This window comes from Taudactylus pleione, unplaced genomic scaffold (genome assembly GCF_031769625.1).
Source record: "Taudactylus pleione unplaced genomic scaffold, aTauple2 ptg000726l, whole genome shotgun sequence".
NCBI classification, from domain to species: Eukaryota; Metazoa; Chordata; class Amphibia; order Anura; family Myobatrachidae; genus Taudactylus; species Taudactylus pleione.
The window spans coordinates 1751134-1772727 of record NW_028285128.1 but is presented as its reverse complement, the minus strand read 5'-3'; the positions used below and the strand labels follow the sequence as shown (position 1 = coordinate 1772727).

General features: G+C 47.7%; 1 protein-coding gene across 1 annotated transcript in view; it reads right to left on the bottom strand.

Moving 5' to 3' along the window:
- Window positions 1–20044, bottom strand: part of RAC2 (Rac family small GTPase 2) — a 97550-nt gene extending 77506 nt beyond the window's left edge. Inside the window, exon 1 of the mRNA XM_088456918.1 lies at window positions 19937–20044. Within this exon, the coding sequence (XP_088313044.1) occupies window positions 19937–19971 (35 nt within the window). The 5' untranslated portion in view covers window positions 19972–20044. The remainder of the gene's footprint in view (window positions 1–19936) is intronic.
- Window positions 20045–21594: the final 1550 nt, after the last annotated feature.

The window sequence follows — 21594 nt, the reverse complement described above, 5'->3', positions numbered from 1 at the left end:
GCGTCATGTGGTTAATTGTATAATCACAGCCCCAACTCCTAATGCTCAATGCCACGATTAGAGTCAATCTTTGAGCCCCTGGACCTTCAACTACACTGGGATCCTGAGATCAAACAAAAATATGCGAATCTACAGGACATTCCGGTAAGGTAGGAACAATGATTATATTTGCAATGTAAGACATTTTTGAACTGTCAATCCAGGGGAGTAGCTAAATGGGATAAAACTTAAAGCCCACATACATCAACAATCAATTGGGGGAATTCTGCATTTTGCAGATAATTGTGTAACAAAATCTGCAATGTATGGGGTTTACAGATCACAGATTCTAACCAAAAAGTGATTGGAGTTGGTAAATCAGGTTTCCAACATGTTGGATTTCACAGATCAATTGGCAGAGCCGTAACTAAACTTTTTGGTGCCATGGGGCAGAAAGAGCAATGGCGCCACCCCATTTTTCAAAATAGAGACATAAGGTGTGCCCGAAAAAGGGGCTTAGCCTCATGGGGAAGGGGCATGACAAATCTGATTTGTCCCGTAAGATGATGAAGAGGTAGCAATCCCTTTGTACCACTGTTATCCAGACGTCGGTGCCAAATACAGTGTGAAACCAGTGGCTGCAGTGATGAAACACAATAATTATGCAGTATAACTCACTAGCTCTAGATATAGGAGAGCGTTGGTGAAGCTGCACCTGCAGCAGGATTTGTCCATCAGAACACCTATGCACAAGCCTGGAGCCGGTAGTGTAGATCACCGGCTAAAGATATAGCAAAAGTGTTGCTTATAGTGTATATATGTAGCAAATATCAGCAGTGCGTTGAGTCCCGGGTATGACAGTATTTTAAAATGTGTGCATTAAATAATGGATGATGTGACTGATGGTGCTTGGGGAGGAGGCCACATGGAGTAGATAGGGGCGGACAAGAGATGCCGAGGATCAAAGAAGAGGAAGCCATAAGTGAGAATGATTATAAACAGAAAATTAACAGGCACGGCCGAACAGCGCCCCCTGTCCTCCGATGCCCTGTGCCGTGTCACATGCCGCACCACCCAAGTTATGGCCCTGTCATTTGGGGCTGTAGATAGCTAATGTACAGTATGGTAACAATCAGTAGATTTGCAGACCGTTACTAGTAAAAGGATGGGCCTTTCAAGATTGGCAGATCATTATTTGCTGAAAATGATCTTCAAATCACTGAACAATATCTGTAATGTATGGGCGCTGATTGGTGGATTGGGGAAAATAATCACAGAAAGAGTGAATTTTTTTTGTGTTTGCTGATGTATGGGCCCCTTTACCTATACAATGGTGATAATCACAGTCACAGAACATATGTACAATATAGTTAAGGGCCCTTACCTCTACACTAAGACCACTGGTCTCCAACGGTTCTAGGCTCCACATCTTAGTCATTATGGTGGTACAGTAAATAACATCATCTCAGGCCCGTCCCCTTAAACATTTTACTGCATTTTTTGGAAAACCATCGCTGTGGACGGGGCTGTGATGACATGATTCATAGTGAATTGTGCCATCAGGTACCTTGCCCAGGTACATGAAAATTGCTTGGTTGCAGGTTACTTGTCTCTCCCCAAAATTAGGAGAAAATTCCGGGAGAGTGGGTATGTATGGTTTGGTCTCTGTAAAAGACAGCAATACAGAGGATTGTTTTTCTGCTAGTAAAGCTGACTCTTCCTCCAGTAAGTAAAAATAAGTAGCAGCTGTTGGGCTTTTTATCAGTAGATTCTCCAGCCCAATCCTCATCCACATATGTGGTCAGGTGACATGTGTACGTTGCTGAAAGTTTAAAGTTCATGGTACCTTTAATATAACTAATTTGACAGTATTTCCATCCATTTGACTTGGCATTGAGACTCTTCTACATAAGAGTACCAGGGAGGTGCCGGTATGTATCTGTGGAAGGCTGTGCTGGGATCACGAGTTTGATCCCAGCATCAGCCGACGTGCAGGGGCAGGCAGAAGGGATGTGTCCTCTGCGGGACACATCCGTTGCCGGCGCTGGGACAGGAATGTCCCTAGCGTCGGTGCAGATACCGCGGGCACCTGGTGAAGGGACCGCCTGGTCCCTTTCACCAGTGCCGGTGGTACTGTGGCGCCGGGAGAAGCTTGGCTCCGGGCGCAAGCTCAGCGGAGCTTGGCGCCCGGCAGCCAAAAAGCGGCGGGTAGTCGGCGCTGGGAGAGAGTACTTGCTCCCAGCGCCGGTCAGGCGTTGGGCGCGGCGGGCGTTTGGCTCTGGCCGCGAGCCAAACCTGGCTCGCGGGCCAGCAGCCAATCAGAGGCGGACGCGACGAGCCAATCGCGGCTCACCGCGTCATAGCCCCGCCCACTCGCGCCGTCTTGTATTAGATGGCGCCGAGCAGGAAAGAGCAGTTCGGCGGCGGAGAGGGAGGAGAGAAGACCTCCCGAAGAGCGGAAGAGCGGCGCGGCAACAGGGGCGGCGGCCGCGGAAGAGGCCAGAAAACGCCGCTGTCGAGAAAGAAGAAGACAGGCGGCGCCGGCTGGAAGAAAGGAAGAAGAGGCGGCGCCGCTGGCCAGGACGGGCCAGCGGCCGAAGAATGCGGCTGAAGACCGGAGAGGACTGCGGGGGAGGAAAGTAAAAGAGCATCACAAAGTTCCCCCCCGCAGCCTCTTCCAACGTAGCAGGTAGGCCCTCCGTGAGGCCCACCATATACCCCCTCCCTAGACCGCCAGGATTGTCGGGCGTTAGGCCCGTGGAGCGTTGTCGGGCACTAGGCCCGTGGGTAATTAGGCGGGCACAAGGCCCGGGGCACTATAGCGGGCATTAGGCCCCAAAAAGGATCCCCTCTTAGGTATAAGTGGCCTGGGTACTAGGCCCAGGTCACTACCCAATAAAGTAGGCGGGCACCAGACCCGTGGCCATAAATCAGGCATAGGCCTGTACCCATACAGGAGGGCACTAGGCCCTATATATGAGCCCCACAGATAGGCAGGCAAATAGGCCTGAGCCCCATAATAAGTGATCTGGCCATTAGGCCTAGACCACGACCTACCACCGTTTGGCAGGCACCTAGGCCTGAGCTGCATGTAAGACCCTGGGCGTTAGGTCCAGGGCCCTGAGCCCATTAGGTGTGCCCCTCATATAGAAAGGTAGCCCCCGCATAGATGATTAGAGGTGTGAGCAGTGGTGGAGAGCTGTACGGCTTCCACCCATGAGGTAGTGGTTTCCCCAGTCACCGAGAAGAGGAGCTGGCCAGCTCTGGATAGGTAGCAGACATTTAAAGGGACAGCACTGTGTTTTGCTCTTGTGTATTTAGTCTGTGTTTGGTGTTCTGTGCAGGGCAAATGTTTAGTTTTTGTTATATCTGTCGCACTACACACACTGTAGGTTGAGGGTGATGCCGTTTTAGTATGTGTAGTTGCTTGACATAGGTTTAGGCCCTGCACGGCTGTGTTGTGTATCTCCTTACAGGGACCTGTAGGCGAGTGAGCGGACGAAGAGCAAGAGTGGACACGGTGAGGAATATCTGTGTGTACTGTCTCTCCCTGTTTGTCACTATCTATCTCCTTCCTTCTGGGCGGACGGTGAACCTTGCAACCCGGTGCAAGGACGGATCTTCACCTGGTGCGTGAGTACCGATAGGTGAAAATTCGGGATCTGAGGCCAAAAGTGCCAATGATGATCTTCACTTAAAACCTGAATTTATCCACCGGTTCGGTAGGGCGCGTCGGTCGACGCGAGGAAGGACGGTACTCACCTCGTCTCCTTCCCCCTAGGTCATCGTGTCCGTGTTCTATTCGGAGGTTCCAGGACCGTCTGCTCAACACACGGCCTGAAGGTGAGAGGGTGCGACACAAGGTAAGTAACAGACGTACACCTGCATGGCAGCAGGCATTGCACCGCACCCGCCCCTCACATATCTACCCTTGGAGAGAAATAAAGTGCAGTGGTTGTCCATAGCAACCAATCAGCTTCTAACTGTCAATTCATAAACTATGCAAGATAAATGACAGAAACTGATTAGTTGCCTTAGGTAACTTCTCGGCTTTATCTCTCCCCAAGGCTTGATCTACCCCTTAGTGCTTTTTTAATGTCAATTTCAGTGACAGTGGCAACGTACAGCAATTTTCCTACTGCTATTCTGTACCGGGGATTAGTGGTGGTGTTTGCAATGACGTGACTGCAGCACAGACCAAAACTACCAGAGGGGGAGCCGGATAACACAAAAACACTAACTGGATCTGCAAACGCTTTTTATTATTGCCAGGAGTCACTGGGAACAGCTGCATCCGCCGGGACAGAGCAATCAGCGGCCTCCCTGGTGTATCTGCCCCCACAGACTCCTGTGTCAACTAGTCAATGTTTTTGTTATCCGGATGCCCTGTGGTAGTTTTCGTCTATGCTGCAGCCCTGGTTGTAACCGCCACTGATAGGGATTATCTGGTAGAGAAATAACCTGGTTAATCATTAATTTCGTATAATTAGTTTCCATGGGAGAGCTTACTGGTTTTGCACCTGGCTTTACAAAACCTTCAATGATCTTGTGTCTTGCGCATATGAAAATGAAGTACAATGCGATCTTATAATCTTTTAATTTGAATACCCAGATAACATTATAATTGTACAAGGAGTTTTGTCTCAAACTCCTGGTTTACGGCTTATAGTGTTTAACATTTCAACCACTTCCTGATCAAAAGAGGCTACAAGACTGTCGTACATAAATGAGTACATAGAATACATGTGTTGTGTATAAACAGAGGTCTCCTTTAGCACTGTTTATTTTGATATCCCATCAGGGGCATAACTAGTAATCTGTGGGCCCCATAGAAGGGCCTCATGTACCAGCCAATGTAAAAATAAAAAACTTGCATAGAAACACGAGACAGACAAGGACGACAGCCCCCCCCATAGCCCCATAGCAGCTGCTGCACCATTAGTAGTCACACCTTTGCATTCCATGCTTTCGCAGACTGTCTATATTACTTACCGACTTTTACATTCTCCCAGAGAGAAAATGCAGATGACCACTCCTGGGGCGGGGCGGGGCTCTTCATGTCATTAGGCCTAGTGGGTCTGTGGGGGAAGGCGCTTAAATGGCACAAATTCCATCATATTGGCCCCGTTCTCTCTACAGACCCGCTATTCCTGGTATTATTTCCCCATCCTGCCCACTTTACTAGGAAGTGGGCAGAATGTGGAAGATCCACATACTTTCCGGGGATCTGGGGGCTACCTGAAAAATCGGGAGTCTCCTGGAGCTTCCAAAGAGTAGGTAAGTATGAACCTGCCTCAAAGCATATATAGTTTTGGCTTTGAGAGTCCTTAAACCTTGTGTTTGCACCATGTCAGGGTGCAAGTTTCTTGCCGGTACTGCAGCACGCGTATGCAAAAATGGACGTGACCATGCAGCATGAGGGGAGAGGCCACAGGTCACTTGGTGTGTCCTCTCGACACCCCAGTTTCTCTGCACTCTGGGGGCATGCGAAGCCCTCCGGGAGCTTCTGGGCTGCCCCCGGTCACTCACGAGCCGGCTCGGGCCATTTCACTATTGAGCGCTGTGGTGCAGCTAATGGCAGCGGTAAGATGGTATGGGCAGGTACAATGTACTGGCTACCAAAACATTTTGGAGGGGGCGTGGCCATGCCTCCCAGATTTGGATACGCCTCCTAATATCAGGCCTGACCCTGCTCTCAACAGCCCTGGTTATAATACATGTGTTCATGCATTGTGGCTGTCACCTTTTTTATTCATCCAGTATAATACACTTGTCATATAGGAATTTGATGGTGAGTTCTACAGCCATCAGCTACAGCCTAACCGCTTTCATCAGGAACCTACGCATAATCGGTAGGGGAGTCAGGTATTGCTTATGTAATGTACAGACACTTTATTCCACTCAGCTTCCTGTTCCCAGGCTACATAGGAACCATTTGACATGTCTACAAACCCATGTGTCCCTGTAGCTCACATGCTTCTCTTATACACTGTAATGAGCAGGGAAGCAGATGGGAGTGAGAGGGAAGGGGGTACTAATTACTCTGGTTTAACATTGATTGAGATGTGGAGGAGAAATATCCCCCATCGCAGTGCGCATAGTATTTTTGTTTCTGAAGTGGTGTGGCATGCCTACCAAATTCGGTCCACTCCCCCTGTCTCTCCTGGGCCCGCAGCATATAGCACCTTACAAATTATTATATAGGCAAGTTGACTACATTAAATAGTGGGTGTACAAATCATGCAGGAAGGTAGCTGAGTGCTGTTGATCACTATTTGTTTTATTGGCACAGTAGGTAAAATAAAAATAAACATAAGCCAGTGTGGGAGGGATATATATTCACTTCAACGGTGAACTCCTTGAATTACACCATATGCATTGCATATTTTGTGATGGTAATCTCTAACATCACAAAATAAGCAATACATGTGACGTAATTAAAGCAGTTTATCCTTTTGACTTGCAATTTAAAAAAAAAAAAGATCTCCAAAATCGTTTTTTTTTAATCATTAATTTGGTAAATAATGTATAAAAACTAGAGGGGTTCAGGGGTGCTCTTCCCCAGTATTAAAAAAAAAGTTAAATAAAATAATATTATCAATCCACAAAAAAATATATATTTTTTTTTTTTTGTGTGTGTGTGCGTTAGCAACTTAGCTGCACTATTATTGTTTGGTGACACTGCTGGTCAGACAGCAGTGTAAGTTTGTTGATATGGAGGATGATCAAATGAGAGGAGAGGAGGAACCACATACCAGTCTTGCAGCTGCTGCCAGCAGTCATGATGACGATGCAAGGCCGTCAACGTAATCTATGAAGGTCGATGTCCAAGGGCTTAAGTCAGGGCATTTAAAATCAAACAAGCAATGTTTTACAGTGTTAACTTTTAATTTTTTTTTTAAGTTAGCTGCAGAGAAACAAAATAATTGGCAATATGCCATTTATTACACGAAATGGCAAGGAAAGGATAAAGCCTTAACCTTTATTTATGACTGGTGGTTCTGCATCTTAAGGGGTCTATCCATTTAACAACATGAAAGTCTGAACATCCAGTGTTCAGACTTTCATGTTGCTGAGGTGGGGACACTGCACTGAAAGACGTTCACCAAACGTCTTTAGTGCAGGAGCCCAACCTCCCTACTTATTAACATGTGGAACCTGACGATCGTCGACAGGTTGACCAGCATGTTCGATAGTCGGGGTCGGCAAGGACCCAGCATGCACGCGCATCGCTGGTCCTTGCCGGCTATCCACTTGCAGACTTTCTGCATGATCCGACCAAAACCTCCTGGTTTTGGTGGCATCATGCAGAAAGTCGGCAAATGGATAGGCCCCATTAGGATGATGTAAGCCCTTCTCCAGGTGGAAGTGTCAAAAAAAATTAAATCACTAAGGCACATAAACCTACTGTGTTGCCAGAAAAGTCACAGAACCCCAAGGAGAGTCCAAAGCCCTCATTCAGAGGCTCGCAAAATGCGAGGGGTCGCTCTGAATGTGGACGGCCGCTTGTGTTTTCAAGTGCAGCCTCCTGGTCGCTAGCTAAGCTGTGGGTTACCACCCACAGCTTTAGTGACCGACCAGGTTGATGGTCAAGACCATCGCGACCATTGGGGCTTGCGACGAGACCCTAAGGTTGGGTCTCCGCAACCGCAAGCCCCAGGGACCTTCCTGCTCTGATAGCGCAGGATGCTCCCCACTGACATCACTGCTGATGTCAGTGCAGCCGCCCACAAAATGACAGGCGTTCCTTAAGGAACACCTCCGTTTGTGAACCCAGCCCCCCTCCCCGCCTACTAAACGGGGCGAGCTGTCTATCAACATCGACAGCCGCCCCATTGGTAGCGAGCCCCGGAATGAGAGAATTTTTCTCTCGCTTCGGGGCTTGTGCACGCACAGTGCGGCCGCTGTGCGTTCGCAGGGCCTAAACATCGACCCGCTTGCAAGCGCTCAGCGCTTGCAAGCTGGTCTGAATAAGGTCCCAAGTGTATCTGCGGTTGCATGTGTGAGCCTGACCGTTCTAATACTGTACTTGAAGAGGATCCTCCTTCCACCATTTGTGTGCCTTCTGCAAATGTGGGGATGAGCAGCACAAGTCAACATGCTGACGTAGAAATCGAGGATGCTTCTGTGGAATTGCAACAGGAGGATGAGGAGGATAATTCTGTAGTTGGCACTAACAAGGATGATGAGGATGTTGATGATGAGAATGTTGATGCCGAGGATGTTGTTTGTGTAAATCAGTTAACAGTTGTTGACCATGGTATGAAAAATCCCTTTGTCATACCAGGGAGAAAGACAAAGACAAAAAAATCCACTTCTCATGTGTGGAATTATTTCCACCAAAATCCGGACAACAGATGTCAAGCCATCTGTAATGTTTGCCAAGCAAGAGTGAGTAGGGGTAAGGACCTTAACCATCTAGGAACCACCACCTCCCTGTTACGTCACTTGCAGTGCATTCATCAAATTCCAAAGTGTTTGCAAAATTCAAAAACTTTGGCTAGAAATGTAACAATCAGTCCAGCATCACCTAGCTGCTGCCTTCTCTGTTAGATCCAAGCGCCTGCAATCTCAACCACCAACACCTGCATCATCAACATCCTCAATCGTGATCGGAAGTAGTCCTGCTGCATCCAATTTCATAAGCATGACTGACTACTCTCCTATCCGTGATTCCTCAGAAGGATCCTTGAGTTCTACACCTGTTGCTGCTGCTGCTGGGGGTGGATCTTCATCCCAGAAAGGGACCAAGAAGACTGCTACTAGTAGTAATTAAAAAAAAACAATTGACTATTAAACAATCCTTTGATAGAGGAAATAAATATAACAGCTGTATTATTAGATGGTGAAATAATAGAAAATGAGGATGATAGTGTGGAGGAAGTGCAAAAGGAGGATGAGGATGTTGTTTGTGCAAATTAGCCACCAGTGGCAACAGTTCTTGCTTGTCATAAAAAGAAATCCAGAAAAGCCATGTCTTGGGTGTGGAATTATTTTAATCTAAATTCTGACAACAGCTGTGAAGGCATCTGTACCATTTGTAAAGCCAAAGTTAGCAGAGGAAGGGATGTAACCATCTAGGCACCTCCTCCCTGTTACGTGATTTGCAGCGAGTTCATGCAATTTGTTTAACAAAATTATAATAATGTGTATATTAATAACAAGCAGTCCAGTATCAGCTACCAGCAATTTGGACCAGCACATGCAATCTCCACCACCAACACCCTCATCATCAACCTTCTTCTTAATGATTGGAGGTAGTCCTTCCAAAACATGTTTTGTGAGGGCCCAAACAAACCAAGGACTTCAGCCACAAAAGTGTCAGTCTTAATCACTAAAATGCTTGGTTTGTTAAACTGTGTATGTTCTTTTTAATATCCCACATAAGAGTGTGTGGGAGTGCCCGAGGACAATTCCATCTTGAACCTCTTTTCTTTACATTTTGCACAATTTGGAGCATTGCCGACTGAGATAGTTTATCAAACTGCCATCCTGTCTGCCACTGCTTTGTGGCAATGTTTCATAGATGTCCTATCTTTTTTTAAACTGCCGTGCGTTTGTGCCGCTGCTCTGTTGCTTACTTTAGCCAGCCAGCTTGCTGCAGCCTTTGGCCTATATTGGTGAAAAGTAGTGAAATTAATATTGTGAGCAGTGAGGTGGTTAAAAATGCCTGGAAATGATTGTTATTAAGGTTGATAATACTGTAGGAACAAAAACAGGCCCAAATTATGTGGATATAGCTGTTTATATCATGTTTTGTAAAAAAAATACAGATCCAAAATCAAAACACGCAAGGGTGGTTTTATAAAACCAAATCCAGATCCAAAACCTTGAACGAGATACAGATCCAAAACCAAATACAAAACACGGGGTTCGGCGCTCATCCCTAATAAAAGCATATTTACAAATATGCCTAGTAGCATGTAGCACCACCATGTGGGCATGTCTAGTACACCACTTTTTCTTTCCCTTTATAATTCTAAAAGCCCTGTAGGCTTTAATCTATCCACCTTGTAGTATCATTCTTCTAACTTATCTCAGTGGTCATAGATAGCCCTATATGCTCTCCCCTCCTCCGCACACCTCTTGCCCTCCCTCTCCCATATACTGTATGTATTCCCCTCCAAGCATTTTTGTATGCCTGTGGCTCCAGAATGCCGATCGCAAGGCGCACAAGGGATATGTGATACTGACCCTCGGCATCGCAGCCAGACCCCTTGAGAGGGTTATCACTTCCTCTGATTTGGTGCCTCCTGAAATGGCCAAGAGAGGTGCAGAGTCTGCGGTTGCATGGGATGAGACTGCAGCAGTGAAATCCTACCTGCCTGTGGTCGTATTCCATGCAACAACACCAGGAAAGAGGTTAAGTAATTACTGTATTTTTATTAGAAATTCTCTGGGAGAGGATTTTATGCTGTGTTATCTCTAGGATCTAGAGTTGCCTACACTTCCGGAACATCTGGGAGACTCCTGGAATGTTAAAAGAATTCCCATTACACTGGGAGTGTAGGCAAAGATTCTGGATTTGTGAAGATCCGTCCTTCGGGGCTGTCCATGCACGAGTCAGATGAATCCAGTCAGACAGTTCTTTAATGTGGTGTTGTCAGGAGAATGGAGGAACAAAGCAACTAAGTTTGTTGTTAAGTGGTGTACTGGGACAACTCAACACAGGGGCAGAACTATGGGAGACAATGGTCTAGCACTGAAGGGGCACCTGCTCCATTGCCCACAATATATTCACCCCAGTTAGGGCTGTAGTGTACCGTTACGGCCGCCCAATACATGGCACCTCTTCCTGGCAACTGGGAAGCCACTATACACTAGTGGAGAGCTCCGTGTTAGACCATCAGCTGTCGCCTCTGTCTATCTATAGTCTGTCCCTACTCATTGGTGTTGCTGCTTCTCAGCAGCTTCTTTGTCAGTGTAACACGTCCAAAGCCCCCCTCACCCACAACTCTCTGTCTCACTCCTCCGTACAGTGGGCCTAATTCAGACCCGCTCGCGAGCGCTGAGCGCTCGCAAGCGGGTCGATGTTGGGGCAGTGCACATGCGCACGACGGAGGCGGCTCAGTCGTGCGCATGCGCGAGACCCGGATAGCGACGGGCAAGCCGTCACTCCGGATCTCGCTACAAAGGGGGCGTGCTGCCGATGGTGAGTGACAGCACGCCCCCTTTTGTGGGCGTGGCTGCCCAGACGGAGGCGTTCCCATGGGAACGCCTACCGTCTGGGGCCGGCCCCACTGACATCACAAGTGATGTCAGTGGGAGTGCTCTCGGCTCTGATAGAGCCAAAAGCACTCCAGGGCTTGCGGCCACGAGACCCTACCACAAGGGTCTCGTCGCAAGCCCGATAGTCGTGATGGTCTTGACCATCGCGACCATCTTTTTGGCCGCTCGCTATAGCTGTGGGTGGTCACCCACAGCTATGCGAGCGGCCAGGAGGCCACTCTAAAAGCTAAGAGGGACGGCCCTGATTCAGAGCGAGGGCTATGTCAGAGCGTCCGGCTCTGAATCAGGGCCTGTGTCAGCGGTTGTGACGGAGGGGCACCAAATAAGAACTTGCCTCCGGGCGTCTGGGATGAATTTACGCTACTGATTCAGCACCTGCACCTGAATCAGATTCAGGACACCATTTTTAAATAATAACATAAGATAGTGCACCTGAAAAAGGGCCATGTCCTCACGGGAAAGGGTCAGGGAAGAGATAGGGGAAGCCAGGAGATGCTGGGGATAAAAGAAGAGGAAGCTACAAGTGAGAATGATAATAAACAGTAAAATTGACAGGCCCAAACAGCGCCCCCTGCCCTGCGGTGCCCTGTACAAGGCACTGGTCGCACTACCCTAGTTACGGACATGAGTGCAGATGATGCATGCATACATACATCATCCATTCGCCGCTGCTGCAAGGCAGCGTACGGATGGCCATAGTTGGGGTGTCCATCGATGGTTACCATAGATGGGCCCATCAGTGACAACCATTGATGTCATAAAAACCATCTACGGTGAACCATCGATGGTTTGCACCCCCTTCGATGGCCACTGCTGCCAGAGGATGCCGGGACGTGGGCCAATCTAAAATGAGGGTGGTGCCACAGGGGGCGGGGCTAAGCTCCATCCTGTACAGAGAAAAAAAAACATTGGTTCACAGTCATCCATCGATGGCAGAGAAACATTGGTTCTCTGCCATCGATGGCAAAACTAGTACAACAGGGCCATGAACCATCAATGTTGAAAACGTTGATGGCCATCCCTAGAGCAGCATGTGACAGAGTGTCCCATCAACCTCCCCCTGAAGCTGTGGCCTGCAAGTGGGACAGCAGGACAGTGCCTAAAAAGTGAGACTGTCCCATTCAAATCGGGACAGTTGGGAGGTATGTAACTATGAATGAACTTTATGCATGCACTTTATCTACTCAATTTTGGTTACTGCTATTTACAGAACTCACTTCCAACAGAATGTTGATTGTGTACTTTACCTCCAAATGGTGTTTGAGTTCCTTTTGCTTGAACTGTTTTTTAGATATTTTCCAGTTAGGATCTGATAACCAGGTGTTGACTTAAAATCATTAGTTCCTCTATTAACATCTAAGCCATCTTCTCATGCTCGATGCCAGTGTTTATATTATAATTATTGTTGTAATAATATGTTTGCAGCGTATGGCTTTTATTGGTTTATGATGATAATGATAATGATTATCAAGACCATCGGGCTTTGCGAGGAGACCCTGTGGTAGGTTCTCAGGTCTTGCAAGCCCGAGTGGACTTCCTGCTCTAATAGAGCAGGAAGTCCACTACTGACATCACGACTGATGTCAGTAGGGCCGCTCACAAACGCCAGGCGTTCATAAGGGAACACTTGTATTTGTGCAGCCACCACCCCTCACCGCCTACAAAATGGGGCGAGCTGTCAATCAACATCGACAGCCGCCCCGTTTTGTACTGAGCCCCGGAGCAACGGAGCTGCAGTCGCTTGCTGGGGCTCGCGCATGCGTACGCCGGAGGCGGCACATGCGCAGGGGCCAAACATTGACCCGCTTGCAAGCAGGTCTGAATCAGGCCCTGTGTCCATTGGGAAGAAAGAAACAATGTCTTCATAACTTCTGGGATGAAAATCCACTCCCAGCAACAGCAGCAGGCATGGCGCTCAAGGATTCTCAAGATAGACATAACATAAGACTTAAACCTTAAATCTTGCATTTGCTCTGTTCTGCTTGTCCACATATCTGTGCTGGCTAAGTGCAGTGGGTAAAACGGCAGTTTGGAGGTCACTAACTAACTATGTTTTTTTTAATGTCCCTGTACAGGTTGGCAAATGCTTTTCAAGAATCTTTGCAAAGGATTATTTAACAGTCAATTGTTTTGGAAAGCACTCTTCCTGGTCCCCTTCTGGGATGAAAATCCACTCCCAACAGCAGAAGCAGACATGGCGCTCAAGGATTCTCAAGAAAGACCCAACGTAAGTTTTAAACCTTACATCTTAAATCTTGCATTTGCTCTGTCCACTTGTCCACATATCTGTGCTGGTTAAGTGGTAGTGGGTACAATGGCAGTTTGGAGGCCACTAACTAACTATGTTTCTTTTAATGTCCCTGTACAGGTTGGGAAATACTTTTCAAGATTCTTTGCAAAAGATTATTTAACAGTCAATTATTTTGGAAAGGACTCTTCCTGGTCCTCTTCTGGGATGAAAATCCACTCCAAGCAGCAGAAGCAGTCATGGTGCGCAAGGATTCTTCTGGGGCAAGGACTGATCTGAATGAGTAAAATATTTTTTGTAAATGCCTCAACTCCTCCCCTCCCCTATAAATTTACTTCGGAAACAAAAAATTAATTTCATTTACTACCAATCAACTTTTCCTGTCCCTGCCTTCAACTACATACATACTCCAACTCCCTCAGGCCTCTTAAATAATAAAAACCATTTGTTTCCTGATGTGCCATGTTGGAAGTTGAACTGCCACATGTTTGTGCCTCCCACTGCTGCTGCTTAGCTTAGTCAGCCAGCTAGCTTGGTGCAAATTTTGGGCCTAAACTGAATGAAAATAATATTGTGAGCTGTGAGGTGGTCAAAATTGACTGGAAATTATTATATGTTATTGAGGTTAATAATACTATAGGAACAAACAAAAGCCCAAATTATGTGATTTTAGCTGTTTTTATAATTTCTTGATAAAAAATCCAGATCCAAAACCCAAAAACAAAACACGAAAGGGGCAGTTTTGGTAAAACCAATCCAGATCTAAAACATGAGGAGTTACAGATCCAAAACCAAAACACGGGGGTCGGCGCACAACTCTAGTTATTACAGCAGTGAGAGCAGGCCTATGTGTATTGGTTGGGTATGGAAGACTGGCAGTCGGGATGCCAGCTGTCAAAAGACATACAGTGGCATCCTGAAGCTGAGAAAACCAACAGGAGTTAGGTAAGTATCTTAACTCTCCCCCTTCACCCCCTAACCATAACTCTCCTTTACTGTATCCTAAACCAAACCCTCCCCACCCGCACCCCAACTCTCCAATTTGTGCCTAAACCAAACCCTCCCCCATAGTGCCTAAACCTAACCCTCCCCTCTTAGTGACTTACCCTAACCCCCATCCGCCTGGTGGTGCCTAACCCTAAACCACTCCAAGGGGTGCCTAACCCTAATCTGCCCCCTCCCGCAGCCTAGCCGTAACCCCCCCCCTGTGGTGCTTAAACCTATGCCTCCCCCCCATGGCTAACAGCTAACCTGTCCCGCTATACTTACGATTGGCATGCTGGCTGTCGGGTTTCCGACATTGGCATCTCCACTGATGTCAGGATTCTGGTGCTGGTCTTCTGGCCGCAGTTCGGGATTCTGGCACCGGGATTTCGGCATGGCTGGTATCCCGATGGTAGGTTTATTAACATCCCATTACTACAGCAGTTTGAGTGGGAAATGTATTACTACAACAGTGAGAGGGGCAAATGTGTTACTACAGCAGTGAGAGTAGGCCAATGTGGGCCTATCACAGCTCCTCCTGGCCCTCTAGTAGGCAAACCCTATTAGTTCTACCTGGTGACGGAAGCTACTCCTCTTCTAACTGCCGCCTGTCAGTCTAATTGCATCAGCGAGACCCACTTGCCCCAGCCAACAGTGAGGGGAGAGAGGAGCACCAAGGAATGGGCACATCGGGAGGAGGGGGATCAGAAGGTGACGCATTAGGAAAGGGTTTGGTATAAAAGATCTACATGAAAAACATAGAAAATGTCTAGCTAGACCCCACATGGTAGACAGGGACAAAAGGCTGACAAACAAAAGGTCGACATGGATGACGATAGACAGGTACAAAAGGACAACAGGGTCAAAAGGATGACACAAAAACGATTGACACAAAAATGGTCGACACATGCTTTTTTTTTCTTACCCTAATTTTCAGTGACGTGCGGTGAAGTCAATGGCTGGGAAGGCACAAATGTATAAAAATATAGTTTTTATATCAAAACTCTGGAGCATGATAAGGGGTGGGAGTATGACGTCCCTGCTAATTTTCACCCTAACCTTCCCCTTGGTGCCTAACCCTTCCTCTTGGTGCCTAACCCTAATTGTCGGGGTAAGTGCCTAACCCTAACTGTCCCTTCTTGTGCCTAACCCTCTGGTAAGTGCCTAACTCTAACCACCCCTCCTAGTGCCTAGCCCTATTGACCATGTTGACCTTTTATATCTATCTTCATCCATGAAGACCTTTTGTATGTTGACCTGTTATCCCTTTTGACCTATTGACTGTCTACCATATGGTGTTTATCTAGACATTGTTGACATTTTTAATGTAGATCTATTAACTGGAACCCATTCGGAGGCAGCAAAAGGTAAGTGGCAGCAGGATGCTCCCTTCATCAGGTGCCGGCGGCAACTTCATGTTTAGGGGCAGCTCTATGCTTTCTTCTTCTTGCAAGGCTGCAAGCAATACATGTACACACACATACACATGGGGTTGGAGAGACAGGGTGAAAAGGTATAAGGCCTAGGGCCCCAAGGGACCATAATCCGATACTGCCCCAATGATTGATTTATTTCCTTTTAACTTTCCCCCAGATGCTGGATATACCTTCTCCCTAGAACAATTCATAACGGGGATGGGGGGTGTAATAGAATGCACATGCTGTAGATGCAGGGCCGGATTATAGGAGGGGCGGATGGGGCAGTTTTCCAGGGGCCCCCACACCGCTGCAGATATATTGACCGGTAGCTGGCCACTCACTCTAGCCGGGCTCCCGGCAGAATCACACAGGCACAGACAGCACACTCTCAGGACACTGACTGATGTACTGCTAGAGATGGCTACTGAGTGAGTGTCTCAACACAATGACTCGAATCATTCAGATGTTTGAATGATTTGAGTCACTCAACGTTTGGTGTGTCAAGACACCCACCTCTCTAGCCTCTCTGTCAGGGGGAGCCTGAGTCAGTGGCAGCTCTTCCCCCTACACTGCTAAACTGACCTGATCATACGTCTGCACTGAGGGCCTGAATGGGTCGATGGTGGCCCAGTGCGCATGCGCATGACCCGGATAGCGACGGGCAAACCATCGCTCCGGGTCTCGTACCAAAGGGGGCGTGCTGTAGATGTTGAGTCACTGCACGCCCCCTTTGGTGGGCGGGCCGGGGGAGTGGCTGCCCAAACGGAGGCGTTCCCATGTGATGTCAGTGGGAGAGATTTCGGCTCTATGAGAGCCGAAATCTCTCTGGGGCTTGCGGCAACGAGACCCTACCACAAGGGTCTCGTCGCAAGCCCGATTGTCGCGATGGTCTTGACTATCGCGACCATCTTCCTGGCCGCTCGCTATAGCTGTGGGTGGTCACCCACAGCTATGCGAGCGGCCAGGAGGCTGCTCTAAAAAACCAGATGGCCGGCCCTGATTCAGAGAAAGCGCTCTGTCAGAGCTAATGGCTCTGAATCAGGGCCACAGTCAGTGCAGAAGTATGATCCGGTCGGTTCAGCAGTGTAGGGGGAGGAGCTGTCAGCGACTCACTCAGAGTCGCGCTGCTACTGCCAGGGCTCGGGGAGTGTGCACTGACTCAGGAGAGTCAGTGCAGAAACATGATCTGCAGTGCTGGGCTGCGGAGTGCGGAGCTGTCAGCAACTCACTCAGAGTCGCCGGCACCCCTGCTTGTTACAGCTCTAATAAGCCGTGACCCGAGACACTGTCTTGAGACACTCCACTGAGTTGAGCCATGTTTCTCAATGCAGTACGTGAATCACTCTGCCCATCCCTAGTGGCTGCCTATAGAAGCCCCGCCCCCTTGTTGAGATAACACAGCGATTTGCGGGTGCATGTGTAGGGGGCGGGGCCTAATGCCGTGAAGTGCCTGTCCCCATCAGAAAACTGATGGCTCCTGCAGCTGCAACAGATATGTGTGCACGCTCTCTCAGTCCCTTCTCTCTCTGCCCCCCTCCTTTCTTCTCACTCTCCTTCCCCTTCTCTTGCTCTCCCCCTCTGTCCCTTCCTCCCTCTCTCTTCCTCTCTGTCTCCCTCCCTACCCTCTCTCTCCCCCTCCCTCTGTCTCTCTCCACCATCCTGCTCACCCTCTTTTCCCTGTCCCTCCTTCCCTCTTACCCCTCCCTCTCTTTCTCCTGTCTCTCTCCTTTCCCTCTCTCTCCCTCCCTCCCTTCCACCTCTCTCAGTCTATACTGTGTATATATACATATATATATATATATATATATATATATATATATATATTGTATATAGCCCCCCACTGAAATTCCTACATTTTCCCCTGGCATTATATTAGAGCATGTCCGCTATGCTGCTGAGAGTCGGTTCCCAGCAGTGTCGTGGACATGATGTAGTATGCTGCGACTTTGCCAGTTAGTAGAGAGTCCAGAGCAGAGAATGTAAGGCTGGGTACACACTAAACGATGTGTACCCAGAGCGATGTCTTGTGCGCCGGGTCCCAGCGTCAGCAAGTGCTTACACACTTGCTGATGTTGGGAACATTGGTGCCACAGCAGAGACCATGCTGCATTCGACAGCATGGCCCCGCTGATGATGTTGCCCGTCGGCAGTGGCGTCCCTCCCCGCGGTGTCACCTAGTGCGGGGTGGGACGTTTTAAGTGCGGCATAGCTGCGCGCACCCCAACATGGACCCGTGAGAAGGGGCGTGGCCTCATGGAATGGGGGCATGGTCTCACTGCCCGATACCCCATGGTCCCATTTTTAATATTACTGGGGGGGTGCTGACTGCCTTGTGTTGCAGTGCCGGCTCCCTCACAGTGTCAGGAGCCGGGTGCTGCACTTAATACTACAGTGCAGCACCTGGCTCCTGTCACTGTGGGGGAGTGTCAGTCTGTACCTTGGTGTCACCCATCGACGGATAACACCCGGGAGCGGCCCACACCCTCCTTGTGATGCCACTGCCCGATGGAGCTGTATGCAGCAATATAGCGGGTACACACTGCCCGATGAGGACGATAAATCCTCCAATCCGCCAGATGGGATGTCATATCGTCTAGTGTGTAGCCGGCTTAAGGGGATGCATGAGGCAATTTTATTGATAGGGCCCTCACAACTTAGTTGCCCCGGGGCCCCCACAAGCCTTAATCTGGCCCTGTCTAGATGCCATGGCTACACGATACACCTCTGGGTACACATGGGCTTATAGGCCCTGAGGAGCCTCAAGCTGCACACCCTGCTCCCAGTACCAACCACTCCGCCTGCCTGTGAGGCTTCCCCCTCCCTATACTCGTCCAGCGGCACCATCTTCCAGTGATATATTCAGAAAGATGGATCCACACAGGAGCTAGAAAACACACTGTCACAGTATATGCTCTTTTTTTCCTTTCTTCTGTGTATGAGCCATCTTTCCGAATTTTTCACCGGAAAGATGCCGCCACCAGGATTATATATTTGGAGGCCTAATGACTTGTGATGGTGGGGTAGAAAATAGGTTGTACAACATTATAAAGGGGCCTGCGCCTTGCTACAGAAGAGTAAGAATGGGGATGAGTCTTCGCTCTGACAGGGTGTGGTGGTTCAGTGTCACTCATTACTTCCAGCAATCTGCCCTGATCTGATGTTGGGATGTGGTCATGACTCATACCCCAATCAGAGTGTCCTTCCCATGCTCTCAGGGGATGATGATTCTCATTGCATGTGCCAACCCTCCCCCAAGTAAATTAAAGAAAATAGAAAAACTAGAATGTAAAAATAATTTTTGCTGAGGATTTCAAAATGGAAATACGATTCTATTAATAATTAGGTTGTTACTATTCTACGGTATAAAGTTACGTTTTATTTTTTTAACTTCCTCACTATTGGACACTTAAGGCTGATAACTGAGCTCATACACTACATACATGTGTTTTCAGCAGAACAGCTACATGTCACAATACTAATTGCTTATATCAATTCAACTACGTCCTTTATTGCCCAAAAATATGTAAAATTCCGTAAATAAGTATTAATAATATTATGTAATACAGGGCATATTCACAAATTCTTATCTGAGCTCTTAACAGTGATCAGAGCAGGATGCTTAGTCACTTTGGCAGCAAGGAAAGCAATGGCCTAGAGCCCAGTATTCAATAATCAGGTGGCAAATTTGTGTGTAATATTTCACATTCATTCCACACCTATCTTATCTCACATACCAAACACATGGAGAGCAGCAGAGTGGGGAAATAAGTAGTTTTAAAAACAAAATAAATATTTATAAACAAACAAACAGTGTCAATAGAAGAACAGGTGAATGATTTGAATCCAAAAACAGAGAAATATCATTAAATACGTTGGTGCCATTTGTCACAGTACTTACTGTTAGAAATTACATGTATACATTCATTGTACAACACTTAGCACATACACAGGACAGGAAGTATGGTTACATAGCATAAAAAGCGGATTCTACTCTCAGGTTTTACATGAAGTATTCAGCCTTGTCGCCTAATTCTACAGCCTGTACCCCTCTAATTGCCCCATCATCCCGATTACTTACCCGTCACCCACCACAACACACTTTATGGCCTGCATAGCTGGTCGGATAGGTTCTCCTCCCTACAATATTCTTGCGACTGAAATAAGGAACAAGTGAGAGAGAGAGAGAGAGAGATGATGGCTACACACAGAGAATAGACCGCAACTGTACGATGATATCAAACAGGAAAAGATATTTGCTCAACTATAGAGGAACTAAACCTGTAACCCTTTAACTGCCAAAGATGTCTTACAGTGGCTATAAAGTGTATGCAGCTTTAACTCGCAATCTTACATAATGGAAACAAAATAGAATTAAAGAAGCTTTTTTTCCCCCACTGATCAGTTCAATATACAATGTAATGCCAATGGAAAAGCAATTACACAGCTGTTTTCTGAATTGCAAGTAAAATCAGACAGACAATCTACCAGTCAGTGTACAGCCATGTGCCCCAAGTTTCAGGCCTGCATCTGTTCACTTTGTCCACCCATAAGTGTTGCCAATTTGGACACAAATATGGTCGCTGGGTACTCAGGAAGTGCTAGAACTACTTCCTGGATTTTTTTGTTGATAGAAGTGATTGATGTAGAATAGTGATGGGCAACAATCTCGACAAATGGGATAAAATATGAAACCTAATGAAGTGTGTGTATGTGTACATGTGGTAGGGAATACAGGGCTGTAGAAAGTTGGAACAGGGAAGGAGGCGTGGCCTATTCGCAGGAGGCATGACCACACCCCCTTAGGGAAAAAACAACCTTTTTGCATGGCCATGAAGCGGCGTTGCACACTGGGGAGAGGGGTGCTGTGAGCCCCTCAGCCCGGGGCAAATCCAAGGGGGGCGCTCCCCCCCACAGGCAGTGGGGACTCCCACTGCATCCCAACACACAGCAGTGTGTGCTGGGCTGCTGACAGGTAAGAGGGGGGGGGGCGATGTTGGATTGTAATATGTCTTCTGTACAATGGGACTATTATGCTGTCACTCTGAGCCACCAGCATTGAAAATCTTCCCTAAGGACCTTCTGAACCACTTGTATCATAAATGCCAGGTATCTGCTCTCTCTGCTCAGCTATAAGAATTGACAGGTGTCATCATACTGAGATCCCTGAACCACCTCAAATATGAAACATTCTATTGAAATAGCCAGACCACTGGTTTGATATGACATTGTTCCATCACAAGTCTACACGCCTCAGAGGCTCTGCTTCTGCTTATTCATATTCCACATTCTCCTGTGCACCAGGCAGCGAGCAGCCCATACAGTATGTACATTGTTGTTGCCACTGATTAGTTACATTGCAGGTTGCTTGTCCAGGCATTCAAATGCTTGGCAATGATGTAATTGATCCTTTACTTATTACTTAAGGGATCACACGGGCCTACTTCTTGCCTACCTTTCTGGACCTCTCCGTGGTCTTTGACACTGTGGACCACCCTCTATTGTGCTTCCTTGCTCCATTTGCCTGCATGACACATCCTCCCTTTGGGTCACCTCCTTAAGCCTCCAACTGCTATGATGATAACACCCAAATATGGGATGTAGTCAGGAAGCCGACGGTCTAAATGCCGACCGCCGGCTTCCCGACTTTCTAATCCCGGCTAGGTACTAATGACAGGCGTCGAAATCCTGACGCCTGTCATTAGACCTATGCCGGGAGCCCGATGCCTGGCATACCGA